This window comes from Scomber japonicus, chromosome 3 (genome assembly GCF_027409825.1).
Source record: "Scomber japonicus isolate fScoJap1 chromosome 3, fScoJap1.pri, whole genome shotgun sequence".
NCBI lineage: Eukaryota > Metazoa > Chordata > Actinopteri > Scombriformes > Scombridae > Scomber > Scomber japonicus.
Genome location: NC_070580.1, coordinates 24,265,822 through 24,290,048, shown reverse-complemented (window position 1 = coordinate 24,290,048; position 24,227 = coordinate 24,265,822). Strand labels below are relative to the sequence as shown.

Here is a 24,227-nt window from a genome sequence, read left to right as displayed (position 1 = left end):
TTTCGGTATGTTCTCATTTTAAAGATTGGTTAACTCCTTGTAAATATTGCCACATAGTTAGCTATTTAATTAATGGTAGCTAGCAGCAGACCAGCAGCAAGTAACAGTTTAGCTGAGAGCTGCGATGTTGAGTAGCTGATGTCTCGTACAGTAAACAGTGCCTCGAAACTAGGAGTGCTCAAGATGGTCTGTGGCTGGCACTCCTTTGCCTCAGTCAGACAGTCTCGAGCGCTTCTACAGTTTCCTGATACTGTGTAGACAAAGTGGCAAGCTTTGGGTCTGAAAAGTGAAGCCACTTCAGAGGTGCCTGGCAACTTCACTGGCTCCAAAAAGTCTAATTCTATGAGATAGTGACCCTACTTCTCACTTGATTTATTGCCTTTGTAAACGTTTTCCTGATGTGTTTATGTTCTCAATCGCTAGTTTCAAGACTACCTCAATACAGCATGATGTTCATTTTGTAAATTATGGTTCCTTTAAAATAGGCATAAAGTAGGGTTAATGCTTAAGGTGTGAATATCTTGTGACTGACAAGTCTCTACCACAGCAACATTGTATATGCATGTCATGTATCGTAGCACCAGATTATAGGCATAGTTGTCACTAGGCCTATTTCAGTATGTTTTCAGTTCATCAAAGTTAATCGTTAATATTTTGGTCTCAAATCTTGTTCAGTATTCAGTTGTACTAAAAAAAACCTCTAAGGAGTTGGCTTTTCAGTTTTTCCAGTAAGTGCATTTTGTTTTATGCCTGTTTTTTGCTAGCTAAAATTAACATTCACGTTAGCATTATCACAGTTAACCACAGACTGTAAAATGGACCATGCTAACCAAGCTAGCAGCCAGCAGCTGCTGTTAGGGTTAGCCCCACCCTTTCGTCCAAATATGGTCACTTCTGTCTCCAAAAATCCAAGATGGTGGTGGTCAAAATGCCAAACTTGAGGCTGCAAAACAGGAGTCCACAAACCGGTGGGTGACGTTACAGTGGCTATGTCCATTATTTCTTAAAAGTCCATGGTTTAGACAAACATAAAAAACACATATGGTGTGCGTGTCTACACTGTATAGGGACAAACACAAGTAATTTCCTCCAAGTGATCACGCCAGATATTTTATTACATGACTATTTTGGTACAAACATTTACCCGCCAGTGTGGCGGATAGCCTTCTGAGATTTACTTGCCAAACGGAAAATCTACCCACATTTAGCAATTGGTGGGTGTTAATTTTGGACCCTGTAACAATCTAACTATTTTCAGTCTGTAAAACTGCTAATTTTGTCCAAACAACAGGCTAAAACGCAAAAACATTGTTTTTACAATAACTGTATATAAACCAGAGAAAGGCTGAAAATCCTCACAAGTGAGAGTCTGAAACCAGAGAAAGTTTGGCATTTTTGCTTGATAAAAGATGAGAAATAGACTATCAATATTGTTTATATGTGCTATATGGCTGTAGCATACAGATTTTTGCTCCATAGAGAAACATTTTCGGTTTATTTCTTACACATAATATTTAAATTTGTGAGTTTTTTGTAAAGATGCACCGAGGGAATTAAGAAACTCTACTGTATTATTTTTCCTGAAGGGCTTTTCCTGATCTCATCGGTTATTTATTATGCTAGATGGATCTTGTTGACTAATCAGTCTAATGGAGATGTATCACTGCCACCTGTGTGTGGTCTGGTATCTAACAATCAAGGACTGAAGGGTTCGGCCCAGCTTGAATGTGCATTACATAATGTCTTCTGCATAAGTCATGGTGTGCACACTTCACTTGTCCAATCCTGTACAAAAGTAATAAAAAAATCAATATTGCTGTAAAGAAGTATTTCTAATTGGTTCTGCTTCAGGCCTAATTATTAATAATTAAACAGATAACTACAACCATAGAGACTGTCCAGTAAAGGCATTTTAAGTGCAATCTGTCCTGCTGTCATGCCCAGTAGATCAACATAAATTCTGTCTGCAAACCAGGCTTGAAACCAGTTGAAAAAAGTTAAACTTGGACTGACAACAAGAACGGCATGGGAGAGGACAGCCAAGCAACTCCCCCTCCCTCCCTCTGTCTTCCTGTACCTGTGATCACCTGGTACCACCTTCATCTGACCTGAACATCCCATTCTCTGTCCCACACACACACACACACACACACACACACACACACACACACACACACACACACACACAGATAGATATAGACATAGTTACCTGAGAAGGAGTAAACACATTCCACTGTAGAGAGAACATGCTTCAGTGATTTTTAGGCCCACCTGTAATGATAAAATATTATATTAAAGACCCCCTCCAAACAAAAACAAGTTTTCAACCTTGTTAACATGCTGAAAGACATAAGCAGCGAAATAAGCAGTCAACGCCATGGCTTAGTATTTCCATTTTGACTGTTCTTGCTTTGTATCACGGACAGTCTGAAAAACACAGTCAGGCAGGATTTCCTATGTCACAAATCTAAGGAACCAATCATTCATAATGAAAGATAATTATTTGCTGCATCTGCATTTGCTAATTTTAACTGAGAGCTGATTCCAGTCTGCGTGGAAAGCTGAGTCCAGCATATTGCTTTCTAGAAAAGTTTAGGTCAGTCAAACACACAACAGTTCCTCATGTCGCAGATTCGTTTTGTTATTCGGTGAGCAAACGTTTACCAGAAAAAGTGATGCAATGGCTGGCCTGGTTGTGTATCGTTTAGCTTGCCTAACAAACCAGCCCGCTAACCCCTCTTCTGCTTCCATGAACACAGCTTCCTCTTGCCTCTTTCTAGTCTGCTATGCCAGTTCCCTGCCACAGGGCACTGTGTTCTCAGGAGCTGCAGTCTGCTGAGCACCATGCTGAGCTTTGGTGGAAGCAAGGCTGCAAGGTTGTGGATAAGGACCAAGGTTGTGTCGTGTTTAGGGATGGGAATTGAAAAGATTTTATTGATATCAATGCCATTATCGATTCTGCTTATCGATTAAATTCTTTATCAATTGCCTTCTCAGTTCCTGATCAATTCTTTGTGTGGAAAAAAGTTGTCTATCACTGTCCAACACTGATGAGCTGCAGGGACGTCGAGGTGAGACAGGCTGCGCACCAAGTTATTTTCTTCACCTCAGAGCTGGTTTAAGTTGTTAAATGATGCAGTGTGTGTTGGTCAGTTGGTCTTGTTTGTTACTGCTGGATTTTGCTTGTTTGTTACTGCTGGATTTAGCTCTGCTAACATTAGTGTTAACTGAGTGATGGTGTACAAAGTTCACAGTAAACTTCACACTTTTTGAAGATGAACTACAAGATAGCTGAAGATAACTTTAGAATGTGCACAATATAGACAGTTGGGAGGCTGCACTTCCCTCACAGATGAGTTCCGCCTTTTCTGTTCTGTTACCACACACCTGGGCATCGATAAGCTTGGAGTCATACGATCCCAATGGATCAGACAATTTGGAACCAGTTCTAAACTGAATCCAGTTCTCAATTCCCATCCCCAGTTGTGTTGTCTGTACACTTTCTCAGGTTAAGAGAAGAGTCCCAAACACTCGCCACTGCACTGCTGCACGCCGCCCTGATACTATTTCCATATTCAGAGATTCCGCAATTTTTAATGATGGAGAATGAGTAGATGTAGTGGGGTGCGATATGACAATGTTAGTCCACAGTGCAAATTGTATCACTTCAGCTCCATTAAGGAGCAAAGTCTGCTAGCACCAACGTGGCAAGCACCTTGTATCACATCTGCAGTCTGCTGGTGAACTCTACAGCAGTTTTAATGTCCTGCTAGGAAACTCACCTTCTGCACATCACATTAAACTGACAGCTTGGTTGCAGGTAAATGTTTAGTGGTTAGTTTGCCTGCTAACTGGTGTGCGTACTGCTAGTTATCCAAAGCAACACACATAACGCATCTAAACAACACCAACTGTTTACTTTTAAGCTGTGAAATTAGTTTGGTTTTACTGTGAGTTTGGTGTCCAACTGCAATATCCATTTTAAACAATAGACTGCCACTACTTTTTAATGCAGCTTTTTACACCTGCTCTTATTTCTTCATGAAATTGTGTTAAAAGTATTTCATTCTTCCATGTTGTGAGCCTCTAACTTTACACATCATTATGTGATAGACGATAATGTTTTTTGAATACTGTTGAACTTGCAGTCTTAAAAACAAACATGAAAAAAGTCTGATATATGCTATATCACTAATTGTCATGTCATTTTTAGGATTTTAAATACAGAATACACACACTTCAGACATTATTATTCCATGTCTTCTGGAAAGGATCTTTAAATTTTGCACGCATCTTTTTCTGTCGGACTCCCCTTTTCTCATTCTCAATCTGTGTTTTTTTCTGTCAGTGTCTCATTTTAACACATTTTCAATTTGTCTCTACTAGAAACTTATGCAATAAAGCCATTGAATCTGCTGATTCATTAAGAAATTCATATTGTTAACTAATCACCAGCAAAATGAACATTCATTCATTCAGTCAGTCACAGTTTTTGGAAAGGAAACGGACACTGGTTAAACACCAACTTTTACCTCAAACAGAGCAAAGATGTTTGCTAGCAGTGTGCAATGCAAAGTAATCTTTGGTAGCTCAGGTAATGATAAAGAACAGGATCCATGCACCGGAAGTATTTGGGGCTGGAAAGGAAGCAACGCAAAGAAACTTATCAGTATGCACTAGTCCACTCTGTCTTTTATCACTGAATAACAATCTAGTAGATACTCTTATCTCATCTTTTTAAAAGAATTTCTCATGTTACGTGGCAGGTTACATTTTTGTTGCTATTGCAAAATTACGAAAAGAGTGGGGGAGGAGGTCAATTTAAACGTCATTCACTAATAAATGAAAATGAATAGGCAAGGAGAACAAAAAACATTCTGAGGTTGAACAAAATCAATTTCTTTTTCCTTTTCAGCTGTGCGGTCGACTTTTGTACCTCAGGGAAACACTGTAGTTATGATTATACAGTGCATGTGTCCAACATTGAGCAGGGGTGGAAGGGGAAGTAAGTTATAAGGCAAACTGGCAGCATATCAGAGGGAGGTAACGTCATCTAAATGATACTAGTAATAGATAGGTGTGAATGTGTCCAGGCCTCATATGTGGATGGGGCTCTGCATGTCAGACACAGATCTGGAGGGTTTACAGTATTTCACTGACTTCATTGTGATTGTTTTCTTTTTCTTCCCTTCACAGATTTTTCTGTCTATCATCTGTTGCCTTTCTTTTTTTCTCTCCCTGTTTTCCTCCTCTTTCTCCCTTATCCTTTTAGTTCCTCTTTATCTTCCTCTCCCACTACATCAACTCCTCCACCTCCTATCTCTTTCACTCTATTTCCATTTTTATCCATTCTTTCTCCTCATTTCTTCCCTTCTCCCAACATCTCTATCCATCTTCCGCTCCTCCCCACTCAGGCTCCCCCAACCCTGTACAGTCGCCATCACGGCCCCCCCTCCTTGAGCGCCTCCCCTGTCCCACTGACACCACACGCTGCTCCCATCCCCCGAAAACCACTTCAAACAGCCAGCGCCATCAAAGCCCACAGTCAGTCAGCCAGGCAGTCAGCCAGCCAGCCAGCAAGGCAGCCAGTCAGCCAGCCTTCTGCTTCGACTTAAAATTACTGTCGTCCCAGTCGCAAGGCTGCTTTCCTCTTCTGATACACATCAAAGATCCTCTTAAACTCCCCAAGTTTGCTTTTTAAACCTTTCTTCTTGTTGAGTCATTTTTATATACGTTATTTCACTGGTTGAGGTTTTGCTCTCTCTCACTCTCGTTCTCTTTCTTCAACTGCGCCAGGTCAGTAATGACATGCACACACTCTCTTGTGCCGTTGTGCTGCCTTTGCATTTTTCTCTGTGACTTTAATTAGTCTCTTTTTCAAGGCACTGGTTTAGGCTTCACATGTACAACACAGCAATCACACATTCAAGTACATAAAGCTGCAGCTAAGTATGTAGGTAAATTAATACCCAGTATGACTCATAAATCACCCTTATCAGAACTGCATAGACACATAACTTTAATAGTGTGTCTTCCTCTTTTTTTCTCTCTGTATCTCTTATGTGTGCATGCTAAAAAGGCAAAGTGACAAAAGAAAGCAGAGAGACAGCGCAGAAGGGACAAAGAGAGAGAGAGAAAGTAAATGGCGTGTGCAAAGTAAAGATGATAACAGGAGAGCAACACATTAGAAAGGCGATTTTTCTCTGTTTCTAAGTCTTTGAGGTCACATGTGGTCACTGGAAAAGTTTCGAGTAGCACCATCTCTCAGATGGAGAATGTAATGTCAACATGCGCCAGAGGATGGCGCCCCGTCTGTATGTTAACCAGGCAGGAACTGACTGCCAAGTCTCATCTACAGGCTGTGTCAATTAAAACAACATTTATCACGACAAAAACAAAATCTTTTGTAATATTATAAAGTTACATTTCATACCTTATACATGTATTGAATGTCTTCTGAGCTGAGCATCAGTAGATTATTGTCTATCAGTATCATTTCATGTTCTGTGCTAACTACCAAAACACTTGTCTGACTTTATTTTTTTATTTTTAATAGTAGATGTAGAGGAATAACAGGGCAAGATTATTAATGTTGTAAGTGGCGGTAGTAGTAAGAGACATAATAGGAGTTGAGTTATTTTTCTACAAGCATGTGTTGACAATACCTTCATATAGTCTGCTTTGAGAACTGAAATTTGAATGTTAATTAAAATCTTAATGGGTTCCTCACAATTCATTATAAGGGGATTTCTGTATCTTGTATTTTAAAGCTGCTTTGAGTGGTTAGATTGAGACATTTTAGGATTTAATACAGTTAATTGTCCTTTTCAAGAACACCACACCACATCACGCAGAACACCTCGAACAGATCTTATATACAGATGTTTAAAGTAGACAAAGTCAGTGGGATACCAGGCATATTTGTTTTCCCCTCAAAACAAATCTCCCGTAGAGAGTAACTGAAAGTTGCAGCTCTAGTTGAACTAACCAAATCCCACATTGTATAGCTGTTAAGCTCAAAGAGAAGTTTTATTTAGCGTGCACCCCTATTAAAAAACTTCAGAACCTTTGTGCTCCGTCAGAGAATGTTTTAATATTCTAAAGGAGCCACTATTGTGTGGTTTCTTGCGCCAACGTACAAAATAAAGAGCCACATCAGAAAGCTGGAACAGTCCCTGAGCATTTTCATGTGTAAAGAAAAAAGAGGGAAAACAAATTTGGAGGGGGGAGACAGGGGTATTTATAGAGTGGTGTGAGAGTCTTTGCAATGACAGGAGCCTAATGAAGTGGAGTTTGGGTTTTGATTCACGGTGTGGTGAGTGCGTGGGTCCCTCTGTGACCGTTACTGCATTCCAGCACCGATCCCTCGCTGCACGGAAACCAGTGCGGGCCACAGGGGGAGGCGGAGGGCCAACTCGAAATAACGTGTTCCTCTTACCGAGCTAACCTTTCTCACCAACGTCAGCCCTGGTTTCAGTGCACCAGATGCGTACAGGCCATGGATGCAAACTCAAACATGAGTGATGCATATGTACACACACCAACTCTCATACACATCATACATACAGTAGTTAGGCCAATTTGTCACTACCGGTGAGTCACTGACACGGTAAATGACTCAAGTGATACAACCCAGCACGACATAGTAGGGAAGTCCAGAATGATGTTGGTAATGTTTCTAAGTTTAAGTGTGACATTTTATGAAAGCTGTGTAATAAGGAAGCGAGAAGGAGATAATACATGAGATCAAGGGCGGTAAGTAATCATGATTGTAGAAAACTGTGTGAATGTTCTGAATGTTATATTTCTGATAGAAAAACTAGAAGATTCATAAATAGTTTGAATTTGTTTAGAAAATTGAACTAAATATCAAATTATCTTAAAAGTAGTTTTTACATAAACTGGCTGTATCTTTGCAATTTGTGACAGCAGAACAGTTTAATTCATTATCCTTCTAACTTGTTACTGTAGAGGCTATTGTGCCACTGTTCAGAAAGTAGCACTTCAACAGAAGTCACACTGCTTTGAAGGTAAAGGCCGCAGTAAAAAAAGGTGAAATCATTTGATAAATGTCACAGTGGTGGTCTACAGGACAGGTAAACATGGTGGCAAACATGTAGGCAGCAGCATACAGGAAACCACTAAAGGAAGAAGACAACCACATAGGCTCTTTGCACACCTCTTCACTCACACCTTGCCTCACTTCTGCAGAAAGAAAAACTGATTGCTGCATTTTTTTGTGCATACAAATTATTAATCCTGTTTGGTAAACAGCAAGCGGTAGCAGGTGTTATTGTCAGAGCAGTACATCTTTTTTTGTCGTTTCAGCAGTCCTCATTTTCGCACTATACCACATAGCAGTTAGGTAAAGAAACGGGGGCTGACCCTAGTCATAGAGAAAACTTTCTCAAATTGAATTTTAACTGTGGTCACTGTTCTTTTTCATTTCACTCCTACTCTTTTCTGTTTTCAGCTGTCATTGAAAACAAAAGAACCCATAAAAATGAGACTGAAGTGCTCATCCGTTTTTAACCCTGTGGTTTGTTTTTGGTGATCACCTTTAGTAAAATACTGAATATATTAAAACAGCACTTTATCCTCTGTAAAAGATAACCGTTATTATAAGTACACACTGAATGATAATCTAGTTATGAGTAATGTGTCATTGTCTCTTTATGATCGACCTGAAAATTCAAAACTGTTCATTTTGAAGTTCCTGTGGAGGCAGATATCAACTATGTGTAAGTTAACATCATTATAGGCTACAAAAATATTTCATGGTTGTTATAGAGTTGACTCACCACAATCTAAGAATATAGAGCTTGGGTGGGAATCTACAAGAGGGTATGAAAGTATACCCTGCGAGCATGTTTCTCCTTCTTCACGCCACCTCTCCATGTGTGTCTGTATATGCAGTTTTGTACACCGTAGCTCCAATTGAGTCACAATTCACAGTTCTCACACCTCACCAGCACATATGCACGTGTGCACCTTTGTGGTGTGATTACTGGTCTAGGCCACAAGTAATTTGGGACTCTTTTCCTGTCCATGTTCATGTTCACTCTCACTACTCATTTTTCTTTTGTTGTTTCTGTGTCTCTCTCTCAAACACATTAACACACGCCGGCATATAAACACAGAAAATGCTGTTGAGTGTATGTTTAGTCATGGTAATACATTTAAAAACACAGAACACACAACTCTCAAGAAAATAGCAACAAGAGTTAAAATGAATTTGTGTTTAACACTCTGTCACAGCATCTTTGCGACACAGCAGAAAAATGTTGGCACCAGAAACATTTTGATTTCAATATAATACATGTAGTTAGAAGTCCCACATGTGCGGCAAATGAAACTGTCCTATAATCTTCATTAAGTGAATTCATGCATTCTGTACTCAGAGAACACCAAAGCTAAGCAAAGATGTGTAGCATGCATGGGTGAAGTGCAAAATGAGTAGGAGGAGATTAGGCCTATCAGATGAAAAAAAAAAAAGTCTAGGATTGAAGGTGAAAGATGAAGACAATAACAGACAAGACATTATCCTCTCAGTCTCTACATGAGGTTGATTAGTTTGTCCGGCAGCACACGGACTGTACAGTAAGTTACAGCTTTGTTAACTATGTTTGGTGGTTTTGTTCTAAGTTATTTCAGCTTGTTTGCTGTTGGTTTAATCTGTTGGTGTTTTTCAAGGTCAAATGAAAGCAGGTTTCCAACTAAGTAGATGTGGTTCAGTGTCTGGTGCAGTGATGTGACATGTAGATAAAGAATAACAGATCAGTAATACTGATATCAATTGATTTTCAGATGCCTGGGCCCTTTCAGAGCAGCCATGGCAGCTATACACAAGACCAGAGCATGTTACAGTTGGTGTCTTGGGGCTGTGCTTTGATTTGCAGAGGCCCTTCTGAAATCGTTGTGAGAGCTCATATGTGAATAATGAAACTAACACTAGCGCACAGTCACACTAAAAGCACAACTCGTTGACAAATCAACTTTGTGAGTTGTATCAGTGAATGGCTCAGTGGCTTTGAAGCTAATAAAATGCCAAAAGGGGTTCTGTTTTTATGTCACAAGGGCCCTAATTGAGCAGAATCATTAAAAGCCACATTGAACAAAGACGAAATAGTTTCAATACGGTGTTTGTTGTCAATTTAGAGATCACTGCTTATTGTGCAAAATTTACGCTGCTGTTGCACGAGCTCTTGTCTTTGCAGAGTCGTAATCAATATGAGGAAATTGGCTTGGTGTTTATTTCTTGAGCTGATTGTTCTGCGCACTTCTACGTCTCTCACAGTGCAGATGTTCCCCCTCGGCTACACATTCTGTGGTGGTGGTATAAATGCTCTGACAGGGCGGTGTCTCCTAATGAGTGGGACATCTAAAGGCACGGAGCCGTGACTTTGCTGCTGTGGTACCGCATGAGCTTTAACTTTACTATCTCTCACTCAGATATTCTTGGAGCATCGTGTACACTCACACACACAATTATTGTCATGTACTTCTTTACTGGGTTTGATCCTGCTGTAGTCCTCTGCAGCAGCAAGCCAGCGTTGCTCCCCGTTTGTGCCGACAATACAAGTTTGTTTGCTTTCTGTATTTCTCTATACCCTAGTTTGTATCTGTATGTGCGACTGTGTGTTGAGGGAATTTCCCTTTGTAGCATGTTTTTCACAGTTCAACATCACTTGGAGGATTTGTGTCAGGGACAGTTCGACACTGTTGCTTTCTGTCTCTTTCATCCTTTTTGTCTTCTAATCCCCCAATCCCACTGTCTCTATGTTGTCTCTCTTTTTCTTTCTTTCTTTGCTCTCAGTGTAGTTTGTGCTCAGTACTGTGTTCTTCATGCAGCAGTGTCTCTGCAACTCTCAGTCTCACTCTTGTCTTGTCACCACCTTTCTCTTACAGACACAGACACACCACAACATTGTATACCATACATACACACTGCAACAACGCAAATCATATACTGCACCACACATGACATTTTACCATCTCCATCTCAACACTAATGTGACTTTTACAATCCCCATTTCAGGGTCACAGTTTTAGTCTCATTTATTCACACCAACAACCATTTTCTGCTTCTTTTTGTTTGTTTGTTTGTGGCTCATTGCCAACCAGCAAAGAAATGACTGTAATCAATTGAATGAAAACTTGACTGACTTAGTCTTTCATATCAATGTGTTTGTGGTTATTTTCACCATCATTAGACAAGAATGTTTGCACTTCCTCCTCTCTGACCACAAAAATGCAATAAAATTGCTGCAAAACATCGCATTACCACCATTCCTATTGGTTAACATGTAATTTAGAGCATTTAATCCTCAATTTGCTGTCAGCATTCATGATATAATCTATAAAACATTTGGATAAATTGAAATTAAGAGTTGCATTCCAAAGTGAGGTAACCACCCAGGGGAAAATTTAGGAATAGGTTTTCAGTAAATTAAATTCACTTTGAAATATTATTAATATCATACACTCTACTATGATGTTAGAGATGACAACATTTTGAAATGATACCTGTTTTCAGTGAGTGATAGTGTGTTCATTATGTATTTAGTGCATTTGCAATAACAAAAGCAGGTAGATAAAGCACAAACTACACGTGGGCATGTGCTTTTTCTCACTCTGAGTGTTGTTAGGGCAGGTCAAACCAAACTAAACCAAAGCAGGCCAAGGTGCCAGAGTCAAAAGCAAGAATCACTCTGTGAGATAGAGAGAGCGTGAGTTGCTTCTAAGATGAAGGATATCAGGTGGGAGGTGTTTGTTCTTGGTTGTGGTCCTCCCCTGACTCATTGTACGAATGTCAGTCAGCAGGTATGAATTGGAGAGCCGACACACTGATACCTTTCTAAATGACATTTTGGATTTCTGAGATATATTTAAAGGAGTAGTCACTATGTCGACATGAGTGTGATCTACAGATGAACATGGATTACCTCGTCTCTGAACTGCTCTCATAGGTATTGTAAAATGACAGTACAAACATTTTCCTGCGCTAGCTTTTTGTTTAGTGTGTGGGTGTCCATGACTCTCATGTGGTAATTTATTGATTTCAAAATAGTAAGTGTTGTGTGTGAAACCGTGTCTTCTGACACGTCACAGTTTTAACAGCATTGGAGAGGCATGATTTCAAGTACTAACTGAAACTATATAAAGTATGTAAGGTATATGTATTTATTTTTATATCAATAAGAATTATTTTACCAAAATGTGTTGGATCAGGTTTTAATTATGCCTCAGTGTATTCAGCTGACTGTGTCACTTCTTGTCTCTGACATTTTTACCACGTACATGTTGTGTCGTATAAAATGATGAAATGTCACTGTAGTGTGGAATTTGTATATTTGTCATATCAAACTTGTGCATTATGTCATGAAGAGCAACACTGATATTATTTCATCTGGAAAATGGGAAAAAACAAATATTTATTTGATTTAAAAGTTTGGAAAGTGATATGATATAAAACTATATATTATATTAAAAAGTGATGACAAAAAAAAATAGAACGAGAAATGCGTTTTTATTATAGATAAAACATAGATCATAAAATACCTATTTGATTTCATACTCTACATATTGTACATTTATGTAATATTCTGTAGCATAGCATACTGTATTTTTTACAGTATGCTATGATCTATTTTAATTGGTTCTAATTATGTGTGTATAACAAGAACTATACGCATTCATATTAAATTCAGACAAAATATTTCTAACACATTTAATTACATTTTTATGTAGAAGTTTTAGTTTGGATGTGGGATGTTGGTAGTATTTCTGTCAGCTCCCAAAGCTATTAATTGGGTAGTTGTTAAACTATTTGATAAATAATAATCTATTAACTATTGATACAATTTCTTTACCATTATTATGCCGTGTATGTAAAGATTGTGAATTGTAAAAATGAACAGAACAGTAACGATTACATTATGCGGTAAATGAGGCCTGGCCTTGTTTGTTGCCGTTTAAAACCAAAAGAAACAAACAAGGTAATTTCTAGGTAATTATTGCGTGCTTACCATTTGGCCACATAATTACTAAGCCAATAGCAGATCACATGTGTGCATCGTAAAATAAACTGCAGCTTAGCGTGTTGCTGTACAGTAGATGCCCTCTGGGATATAAACAGTGCAGAATCAGACTAGCACTGAAACTATCTCTCTGCTGTTGTGAACTAGTGTAAAAGAAATGTTGAGATGATTTTTTCCCCTTTATCTTGACTTTTTTTTATTGTGGTCTACATTTTAATGTGGTAAAATGTAGTTTTGCATGCCACACACACATTTTTGCACATGGAAATATTCAGACATTATTCATCTTGCTATCTGTCTTATAAAGGTCATCATTTGTTAAACTTCAGATTAGATCAATGATGAATCACAAGCCTTTTTTATGTTCCAGATAACAAGAACAATAATATGATTTATCAAAATGAAATTCTGAATTTCTGACTAGTGTCTTAGGCTATAAATGTAGATTTGTTTCTGGCAGGAAGGCTGTCAATCTTTGCAATCTTCAGTCACTGTCAGTTCGGGAAAGCGACAGACAGATTAAAATAGTGCTGCACTGTTTAATTTGAACACAAACCATCAAAAAGAGTCCCCAGTAGACCTAGTGATCAACATTGTCAAGCATGATGCAGCACAGTTCGGTTAACACTCTCTGGATATGAGTCACGTTCTTCCCACGCACACTACAGTGCATGCAAAATAGCACTCCTGTTTTCTACTGTGCTGTGCTGTGTGTTCAGTGTCTTCCAACAAATTACACATTCTTAAAGGGCTCACATTGCATGAATTCATCTCTCTTAAACTCCTTTGTACCTTGACACACAGTCTCTATTTGCAGGCAATCGCAAACCTCCTGCGCTGTTCAAAGATTTAGCTGTCCTGCTCCAACAAAAAAAAAGACTTATTTGAAGGATGCTATTGCTATCCAAATAAATAAATCAACGGGCCAGATAATGAAAGCCATCCCAGCATGGCGCTGCTTTAATGACAGCGCATATAGGCTCAGTGTCACTCACTGTCATGGGAGGGAAAATTAGAGCCAATTTGACGCTAATCTGGACCAGATTTTTCTCTTTTTGGGCTCAGTGGTATGTCCTATCATCCCAGGAAACTCCTGCAGGGCTCATAGGTCGACCTCAACTACATCATATAACTTCATAGCTGCCTGCTGTAGAGAAGCACATTTGATGACCAATTTCATCCCCCATAAGAACAAGTCATTCTTCCTCATGTAAGCAGAGCAGCACTGCACAGAGCAGAGGCTTTGTTACTGGCCCCCGGGTGAATCAGAGTTTTGCATGTGCTAAGTTTTAACAGGGGCGTAATCAAGTAGGGGCACTACATACAACTTGCTGATACAAACAGATACATATGTAGGCGTTACATTTAGAGATTAGCAACAGGCTCATCAGCAGAATATGTGTAAATTGTTCAAGCGAAGTGCTTTAGGTGTGTGTTGCGGGCGGCCCCCCTGTACATCTCTGGGTTCCCTTTTTCTCTTCCCGTAACAGGGTGAGTGTGTGTATTATCTGTATGTGTCTCATCAATGCCCCCACCCACCACCACCCCCCCCCCTACCCCACTGCAATTACTTTCTTTTATCACTGTGAGTTGCTGTAACTGTGTGCAGAGGGTTTAAGAGCAAAATTCTCATCAATAATTGTCTCCACCAGCCAGTAAGGGTGTAGTTGGATCATCTCTAACTAAATTTAAAATCTTTCAAGAGTGACTTTGTGTTGTTTTGACAGTTATGTGATTAAACTTTGTTTGCGTTTGGTGAAATTGAATGAGCTATGAAACCTTATTTTCACTCTGATGTGGTGAAAAGAGGCACAACATTCTGTCACGGCCAAATTTATTCAAAACAAACAAGAAGTATGACGAAGATGTTGTCTTACGACCTTTATCATATACCGATCAGAAACTTTATATTCACAACAACACGATAAGAAGAGTTGGCTCTTTGTATGTTGGCATAGTCCATTTTACCCCCTCGACAGCATTTTGGCTTTTTCTGATGATGTATTTCAAAGGCGCTGGCAAGGAGTCTACTTGTGTTCTTAAATGGTCATTACTTGGTTGTGATTAGATATTGCCAATCAGTGAAAAGAAAACAGAGAGTCCTCAAAAAAGCCTTGGAAATAAGAGTCTACAGCTGAAATCCCAGGCATGTGTTTGTGATTGTTATATATTGTCTTTGCCATGGGAAAAAGTAATGCGCCTTTCAACTTCTACTCTAGTCTGGGCACCACCGAGGGTATACTTTTAAATTTCAATATTTGATTTATATGTCTTCTTATTGCCGTACTACATCCCTGCTGCATTCTTATAAATGATTTGTACAAGTTGCATATTTCCTAAAAACATAAATTTAGACATAAAATTATTTTTCAACACGTTATGTTCTTTAGGATTTAAGACTTATTTAACATAAAGAAAGTTGGAAGAGATTGATTTTAAAAATATGACAAAATAATTAGATTAGACAAAATGATTTGTTGAAGTTCAATCACCAAAATAGCTCTGACCTTAATTAGATATTCTTAATACCATTTTAAAATGTATTTTAAAATGTATTTTGTTAAGTCAATCTGAAAATAAGAGCTACACTTCACTCAGTACTAACCGAGTAAAGCTTTCCCTTTGAAAGCTGAGCTGAAATGAACCAGAGACCACTGCTATTAATACGTTATATTTCCTTTTTGTAGTTTTTGTAGTCTGTAAAATATTTGAAATGTCATAATTTCCAATATGAACCCTCCTCTTGCAGTTATGAACTTCTGTTGCATCATTTTTTAATGTTGCATACTGAATATTTTGAACACTTAAAAGCCATATGTAAAATTTCATGATAAGAAGAACACTGAACAACTTCACATGAAGCTTTAATTACTCTTGCTTACGGAGGAACACAGCTACAACAAATATAAATGCATACAAAACTGAAAACAAATAGTAATGCAGTTGCTTCTTTTTCTGACTTCAAACAACAAGTAAGAATTTACAAAACATTTTTTTTTGAATTTCTGGTTGTGTTTTTCCCCGCTTTGGTTTCAGTTCCTGATGTTTTCTTTCTTGTCTTTTCTTTTTTGCAATAATGTAGCACTGAGTCTGGATTCCATTGTTCCAAATCTATAGCTCTGCCCACTAAATGCCATCAAAAACCACAAAATATTAATTGGCATCTGATGTTAAATGTGGATGTAAGACACATGTTCATAAGATGTTATTTTAAACTCATTTGAGGATACAATCTAACATTGCAAAGGGGTACGTCGCTGATGAGCAGACTCACGTTTAAACCTCATTCATCAGGTGGAGTCAGACTCTTTTCTCTCTCCTCAACTTTTTTTCGCTTCTCCCTTCTCACAGTGGATGCTGAGCAAGTGAGTTCACTGGGGTCTGAGGGGGAGGATGAGGTGGGCCTGTGGAGCCTGGAGCCCCAGGACTGCCAGGAGAGCCTGGACAAGACGAGCCTGACGCCCAGCGAGGGGACGGAGGAGCCTGGCAGCCCTTCTCAGTCCACACGGCCGCAGAGCCTGAGCCCTGGCAGCAGGAACTACTGGGCGCAGGTGGAGCCAGAGACTGAGGTCACGGAAGACGGGACCGCTGTCTCCGCCACCGACAGAGAGGGAGATCAGGAACCCATGAGGATGTACTGTAAGTTAGATCCTTACAAAACAAACTATACCTCTGTCTTGTTTGAAAACTGTTGCTATATAACTAAATGCTATTTTAAGTACAGCACTGTTTTTCTAAAGTACTCAGTAGTCCTGTTTCTGTCCCTGTAGATAGCCTGCACAGGAAAGCAAATAGTAACTGTATACTGTAAACTACAGTACAGTAAGACAGTTCAATAAGACTGCTGTGTTGGACACTACAGTATGTGTAAACACATTTACACTGTTTTTCTGATGCAAGACCCCCTCCAGTTTCATGATGCTTTTCAAAGCCCTCTAGATACACCTTCATATCAGCTCCTTGTGAAACCATGCCTTCCCTACAAGCTGTTCCTTTTTTCACTGTTCTCTTTGAAAAGGCAGCCTTCTGAAAGCATGACAAAAGAACTCATCCCACACAATGTCACAATATTTCCATGCATCAAAGAGGTGACGTTACGGTACTGAAATCAGCACTGCGCGACGTGAGGCTTTCCCTTTTATTTAGGAGAGATCAAAGGCTCACGCGGCTTGCCTACTAACAATCACTTAGCTCCCTCGCCTCGCGTGATTTGGCCTTGCCTGATGAAGGCAAAGCTGAGTTTTTACAACACTCAACCACATAGGCTCTTCCCTTCACCACATAAAAAACAGCTCAAAATATGCCAACATCTGCAAAGATTTGAAAAATCTTCCTCAAAGTCGCTGTAAGCAAAGCTGACTGGCTTGAGTTGAGATAGGAGGCGCCCCCTCTTCTTCACGTACATCTGTGGCTTTCTTTCTCTGCCTGTCACTGCACTTAAGGGCAGAAAGAATTCTTAAAATATTGTTTTTATATCTGGCCAACTAGTTCCCAGAATTTATTGTTTTATCTGTCTGTCTTTGAGTAAACAATTTAGTCCCATTAGATTCAGTTTCACAGTGTCACTTTACAATGTATCCCCACTCTCGCTGCACACATACTGTACATTGTACACACATTTATTTAATTAATTCATTTATTTATTTAAATCCTTGGAAAACACATTGAGGGAGAAAACTAATTTACAGTGGTGCCGAGGTACAGACATACAGTAAGAGCAGACACAACGCAAATCACCAAAGAAAGCTGGGAGGCAGCAATGAAGGAAGAATGCATGGCTACAGAAAATAATGTTAAAAGGTTAAAGTGCAGGAATTGACAATGAGACAAATAAATAAGTAAAATAATAACAGCAATTAAAAGATTCAAAACTAATAACAATAACAATTCACAAAATTAGCAAAAAAAACAACTTAGAATTGTCTCAGCTGTGTTAATGAGGTCATCTTAAAGTTTTTCTGAGGCATATTCCAAGTATGTGGGGCACAGTAACAGAAAGCAGACCTAACTCTGTATGAGGGTGAGCCATGTCTCTGAGCGGGTACAACAGCTACCAGCGTTCCAAGAAAGCACAGCTTTATAAATAAATAAGAACAAATGCTGATCTCTCCTCTCTGATAGAGCAGACTGACCTGTTTTTTGGTAAAGAAGACAATGGTGTGTCCAGTAACTATCTCCAGTAATTAATTTTAATATGGAGTGGTATACTGCATCTTTGAGAGTGGCCACCTGCCAATAAATAACATCCCCATAACCCAATACAGAGAGGAAAACTGCTTAAACAATTCTTTTTCTTGGAAATAAAGAAAAATAAAATGTATTTTTAAAAAGAAAGCCTGAGTTCAATCACAGCTTTGATAACAAGAAGTCAATATGGCAATATGGACTCTGAAAGTACGTTTTTAATTAACCTTGATATTTATAGTATCACACTCTATTAACAGTCTTTGCACATAAAAGCATATAAACAAAGCATGACATACATACATTCACACTATACAGTATATATGCAAATGTATGTTAAACATATAGAACATGAAAATGTAATTGTCACGTTTTCAGTTTCAACCACACTGACACACACGAGAACAGTTCTAAAAGGTTAAATTCAAAAGGCTGCTAAACAACAATCTACAAACAGTCACATGGAAATTCCACACATTAATCTGCATCTACAATGAATGCTGTGTGTGTTTTTCTTAGCCTGCTCTTGTCTGTGTTGTATTCATCACATTCATATGGAGTTCATGTTCTTCCTTCTCAGCCAATCTCAAAGACTTATCAGGTTAAATAATAAAAAGAAGAATCTGATAGAAAGAGCTGGTTAGAGTTGATATGTAGAGATTATATTTTCCTGCTAATGTAATGAATAATTCGTATATATGCATCAGTATTTTATGTAAAAAAATTTCTCTGTTCCCAGGTAAGACCTCGGACTCCCAGAATGCATTTGAGGACCTGGCTCACTATGAACTCCTGGCCCAGTTGAGGAAGGCCTCTACCTCTGCCAGTCTCTTGGACCATCTGGCCCATAATGGTACGGCAGCCATGTACCACCCCGGCAGCAGGCACGACGAGCTGCCACCCGCCATCTGGTCACCAGGAGCTCAGCACCGCTCACCTGAAAGAGCAGGTAGGTTCTAATGATAGTGAATAGAAAATCAGTAAGTCTGCATAATGAAAGGTTTCCCCTGTTTGTTCTGGTGAATCGCTCAACTGACAGTAAATAGTGGTGATAAAGTGCATATCAGATTGTCAGAATGTCATTCTGAGAAAATGTAAAGGAAAATGAAGACCGCGCATAACACACCAGTTTATCAACTGCAAATGGTTTGACCAGAGCTGTTATCAGAGTTTGAGAGAGGCCAACATATTCACACATTTATGTTCCAGCACTTCATGAACATACTCTTTACAGTAGTTTGTTGTTATATATTTACACAATAATATTTTTCTTGTTCAACATTTGATATAAAATATATTGAGTTCATAAAAAAGTATGTCATATGTAGTTAGTTAGATTATTTATTTAAATGTCACAATATAAATACATGTACAATTAATTAAATTCAAACAATATATTACATTATAGTTCTGTCAGCAGGTTAAATACAACTACAAAAAAACATAGTAATGCTCTAATATTTTCAGACAAGGGTTAGGGTTAGGGTTAGGGTATAAATAGGGAATTAAAAAAAGACTGATGAGCTGAGCTAAAATTTAACTTGGGTCTCGAGAGTCTGAGACATGATAGTAGATATATTTCATTCTTATGTCAGTATGATGTTATTTCGGTTGTGTCCAGCTTTCTAGATCAGTATGCAACCTATATGATGAAGGCAGAACTTTTTAAAATGCAATGTTTAAATTGTTTTTCTGTTTTGGTCTGTAAAAAGTCAACAATGGATTTTATTTTTTAAATACAGTTTACTGTAATTATATTTAAATGAAAAGTGAGTTAAGTAAAGTGGTTTCTTCTCTATATGTGTTATGACGTGTGATAGGCTGGCAACCTATCGAGGATGTGCCCTGTATCTTTCCCAATGCATGCTGGGATAGGTTTTACCTCAATATCCCTGAACGGGATCAACAATTTAGAAAATGTATATATACTGTAGATGGATACATGTAATGAATGCAGTGATCATTTCCACAGTTCCTTTTTAAAAATGTCACCTCTCTCTGGATATGTGTGCTCCAGATGCAGGGAGGAGTCAGCAGGCCTGTCCGTTCTGTCACAGGATGTACCAGCGAGGAGCCTCTCTGAGGGACCACATCAAGTACTGTCAGGAAAGGGAGGGGGGCCACATGGTTTGTCCGCTCTGTGGATACACTGCCACCCTTAGGGCACAGATGGAGCGGCACCTGGCACTTCACAACCAAGTGCAGGACAAGGTGAGATATACTCAGAAAGCAAGAAAAACTCAAAACTCATAATTGTATAATTTTCATATTGAGTTAGTGTATAACTCCATATTTACAGTGACACCCACACTTCTCCACCATCCCTGTAATTGCTCCCTGAATCTGTTAAAGTGTGAAACAAATAACAATGTCCTATCTTCCTAGAATGCCATCTCTTTGGATCAAGGCATTGAGACCAGGAAGTTCAAATGTCTGCAGTGTGGGAAAGCGTTCAAGTACAAACACCACCTCAAAGAGCATCTTCGCATCCACAGCGGTGAGACAGAATAACATCAAAATAGTTGTAGTCACCCATCAATTATAGCTATTGTTTTCACAGTATGACTAACCCCTCACTTTTGTGTGTCAGTTGTATATGCTATGATTGATGAAACAGTTTGTCATGGAGACAGACAACAAGTAAAAATAACTTATGACAGGAAAAGAGAATTATGAAAAAGAGGATAAGATCACACCCACGCACATTTATGTGCGGTATTTACAACCTACTCTTGGCCTTCTTTGACTAATGTCCTCTCGGTTTCATCCTTTAGGTGAGAAACCTTATGAGTGCTCCAACTGCAAGAAACGCTTCTCACACTCTGGCTCTTACAGCTCCCACTTAAGCAGCAAAAAGTGCCTCAGTGGTGGAGGAAATGGAGGGGGAAGTACAGGAGGGACCAACGGCGCATTTAATGGACATAGCCAAAGCTCCTACCATCACTCATTTCCAACATCTCCCTCTGCAGGCGGGGGGAGAAACAGTAATGACAAGGGCTGTTCATTGACTTCACTTACCCAAGATAATGCCAGGCCATTGCCTCACCAGCTTTCTCTGCAGGACCCCAACCAGAACCCCACAGGATTCCCCAGAGCGTCAGACCTGGCTCGTCTTTGGGACCCGTCAGCAGAGTTCTCCATGAGGAGCAGTATCCTAAAAGGGACCACCCTACTGCCATATCTCCACTCTGGGACATTTGAGCAGATGCTGCAGGAGATGCTTCACAGGGAGGTGAAGAAAGATGAGGAAATTGATAGAGCAGGAGGATCCGCAATGGAAGAAAGGAGGGTGATTTACAATGGTGGAGGGCCTGACAGGAAGGTGTCAACTGACGGGAGTGCTAGAAGTGAGACAGTGAGGTCAGGAGAAGGGGAGAGGGGTGTGCTTGGAGTGCCATGTCGCTGGTGCTCACAACTTTTCCCCAACGTGGCGGTGCTCCTGCAGCACGAACGCTACCTCTGTAAGATTAACCGCGAGGCAGTGGAAGTGCCTGCGGGTCTTCGGAGCAAAGACCACCCATCGCCACCTTTATTCTTCCCTAGATCTTCTCTGCAGCCTGAGAACAGCAAACCAAGTGAGGTACCTAACGGTCTCCCTGGAAACAAATCACCATTACAGAAGACTCACTGGCAGTCTGTACCACAGCAGTTGTTGGTCGCAGTGCACTCTCCTCCTCAGCCTTGCCACGACCCTCTGTCCTCACGGACGTACTGGTCCAGCCAGGAAAAGGGCAGCCCCAGCCAGGCCATTAACCATTCCTCAGAGCTGTCATCACCTCGAGCCAGAAGAAGAGTTCCATCCTCAGGATTTGGTTCTCCTGTCTGTCTCGACCTCACTAGTTGTCCTCCTGAACTCTCCTCGCCTCAGAACCAGATCGGCAGCCCCTGGTCTGCACAGAACGAACCTCTGGACCTCTCACTGCCCAAGTTGATCACAGACCAAGAGGCTAAACACAAAACTGTCAACGGCAACTTGGCCAGAGCAGAGAGGAGAGAGCTCGGGACCCAGCAGCTTCGTCAACTGAGTCCAACCCAACCCAATCTACCCCTTCATCATCACCCGATGTACGGCAGGCCTGGAGCTCCTTTGTTTCCAGGCTCTTTATACAATGGATTTCCCATCTTCAACCAGTCTGGTTTAGGGCTTTCAGGGCATGACAGCATCACATCTATTCCATTCAGCCAGCCAGCAAACAGCCCTGGATTTCTCTCTCCGATGGCATTCATGATGGATACAGACCCAGAGGCTGCACTGAAAAAGATCCACCAGGAAAGACAAGCTCTCATTGTGAGTACAGCTTCTCTTTAAGATATGATGTGTAAATACTGACAGCTTCAAAGGTAATAAGAAATTCATGAATGAATAAGGTTGTATAATATTAGAATTAAAGCAGAATTTACTGTATAGTAATATAAATGTTCATGTTTTCTTTTCAGGGTGAGGTGTTACACCGTGGAGCTCTGGACTACCTCTCTCTGATGGATGAAGGGCTGGACGGAGATGGTGGGCCAGGGAGGAAGAGACTGAAGAAGACAGATGAGGGGCTCTACGCTTGTGACATTTGTGAAAAAACCTTCCAGAAGAGCAGCTCTCTGCTCCGACACAAATACGAGCACACAGGTGTGTAGCTTGTGCACAAACATATTTAGCTTGTGCCATTTCCTGTATAGATTTCTAAAATATATGTTTCAAATGTTTAAAACCCTGCTGAGATTTTAGTTAATTTAAAATATTTTAAAAATGTTGCACATTCTTTCTTTCATAAGATGTTAACATTTAAAAATAAAATCTGTATTCATTACAGGCAAGCGTCCTCATGAGTGCAAAATTTGCAACAAGGCCTTCAAACATAAGCACCATCTTATCGAGCACAGCCGGCTGCACTCTGGAGAGAAACCCTACCAATGTGACAAGTGCGGCAAGCGCTTCTCTCACTCCGGCTCTTACTCCCAGCACATGAACCACCGCTACGCTTACTGCAGCAAAGACCAGGATCCAGACCAAGACCATGAGGACATGCCTCTCACCCCAGGGGCAGGCATCAACCTCGGAAGCCGTCTGGCTCTAGAGACCCCTCTGTCCATGGAGGACACTCAAACCCCACACTCTTTCCTCAGCGACTGCAGTCTGGATGGACCTCCAGAGGTCCTCAAAGAGGAGGAGGAAGATGAGGAAGATAAAGAGGCAGGAGGTCATGGTCATATGGAAGAGGCAAATGTGAGTTTGTTAGGGGAGCAGGTGAAAGGTGACCCCAACCAAGAATTACAGAGAGAAGAGAGCAGAGAGCAAAGTGAAAGAAACAGTTGTGATGTAGGGCACCATATTGACATTTCAGAGAGCCTCTGGGACCGAGACACTGAGGACCAGAATGGAGACTTGGACAAATGTGAACTGAGCCTGGATATAACAGATTTACCCAGAATAAAAACTTAGGGTGACTTAAATAGGCAAATCAATGCATATACTGTATATATTAAGACATTTGATAGATTGTTCCTCTTATATATAACAACGATTTTTTTAAATGTTTTTTTAACTAATTTTACACCATGAAAAATGCACAGAACTGCCAAGCAGAGATGACCTTAAAATGGATCAAGCCATACAAACCAAATATATCTGACTATACAAAATACAGTATTTCATTTTATCATGCAAAATAGACTTGATGTATCTATAGTGTTTTTTAGGCTATTTAACATGTGTCAGGACAGCTAAAACATTTGGTTTGGCTGTTTGGATTTTGTGTCATACATTCAGATCAAATCTCACTTTTTAGATGCTTGCTGCTGCAGATTTCTGAACAAAGAAGAAATTTTAAATCCAAGATCCAGCAGAAAAAATAGTTACTTTATTTGAAATATTGGTACTGTGAGATGCATGTAGATGCACACCAGCAAGTGGGTTAAGAAATCAGGCGCTGAGGAAGTTGTTTGTAGAGTGCTGCAGTACCAAAGCAGCATGTCATGCAAGACCAGAGGTGAAAGGTTACAGACGCAGCC

General features: G+C 39.9%; 1 protein-coding gene across 1 annotated transcript in view; it reads left to right on the top strand.

Moving 5' to 3' along the window:
- LOC128355892 (zinc finger E-box-binding homeobox 2-like) overlaps window positions 1-23,658 on the top strand; it is a 29,988-nt gene extending 6,330 nt beyond the window's left edge. Inside the window, exons 2-8 of the mRNA XM_053316274.1 lie at window positions 16,392-16,679; window positions 18,964-19,173; window positions 20,242-20,435; window positions 20,610-20,721; window positions 20,999-22,512; window positions 22,662-22,845; window positions 23,030-23,658. Coding sequence (XP_053172249.1) covers window positions 16,392-16,679; window positions 18,964-19,173; window positions 20,242-20,435; window positions 20,610-20,721; window positions 20,999-22,512; window positions 22,662-22,845; window positions 23,030-23,658 — 3,131 coding nt within the window. The remainder of the gene's footprint in view (window positions 1-16,391; window positions 16,680-18,963; window positions 19,174-20,241; window positions 20,436-20,609; window positions 20,722-20,998; window positions 22,513-22,661; window positions 22,846-23,029) is intronic.
- The last annotated feature ends 569 nt before the right edge of the window (window positions 23,659-24,227 follow it).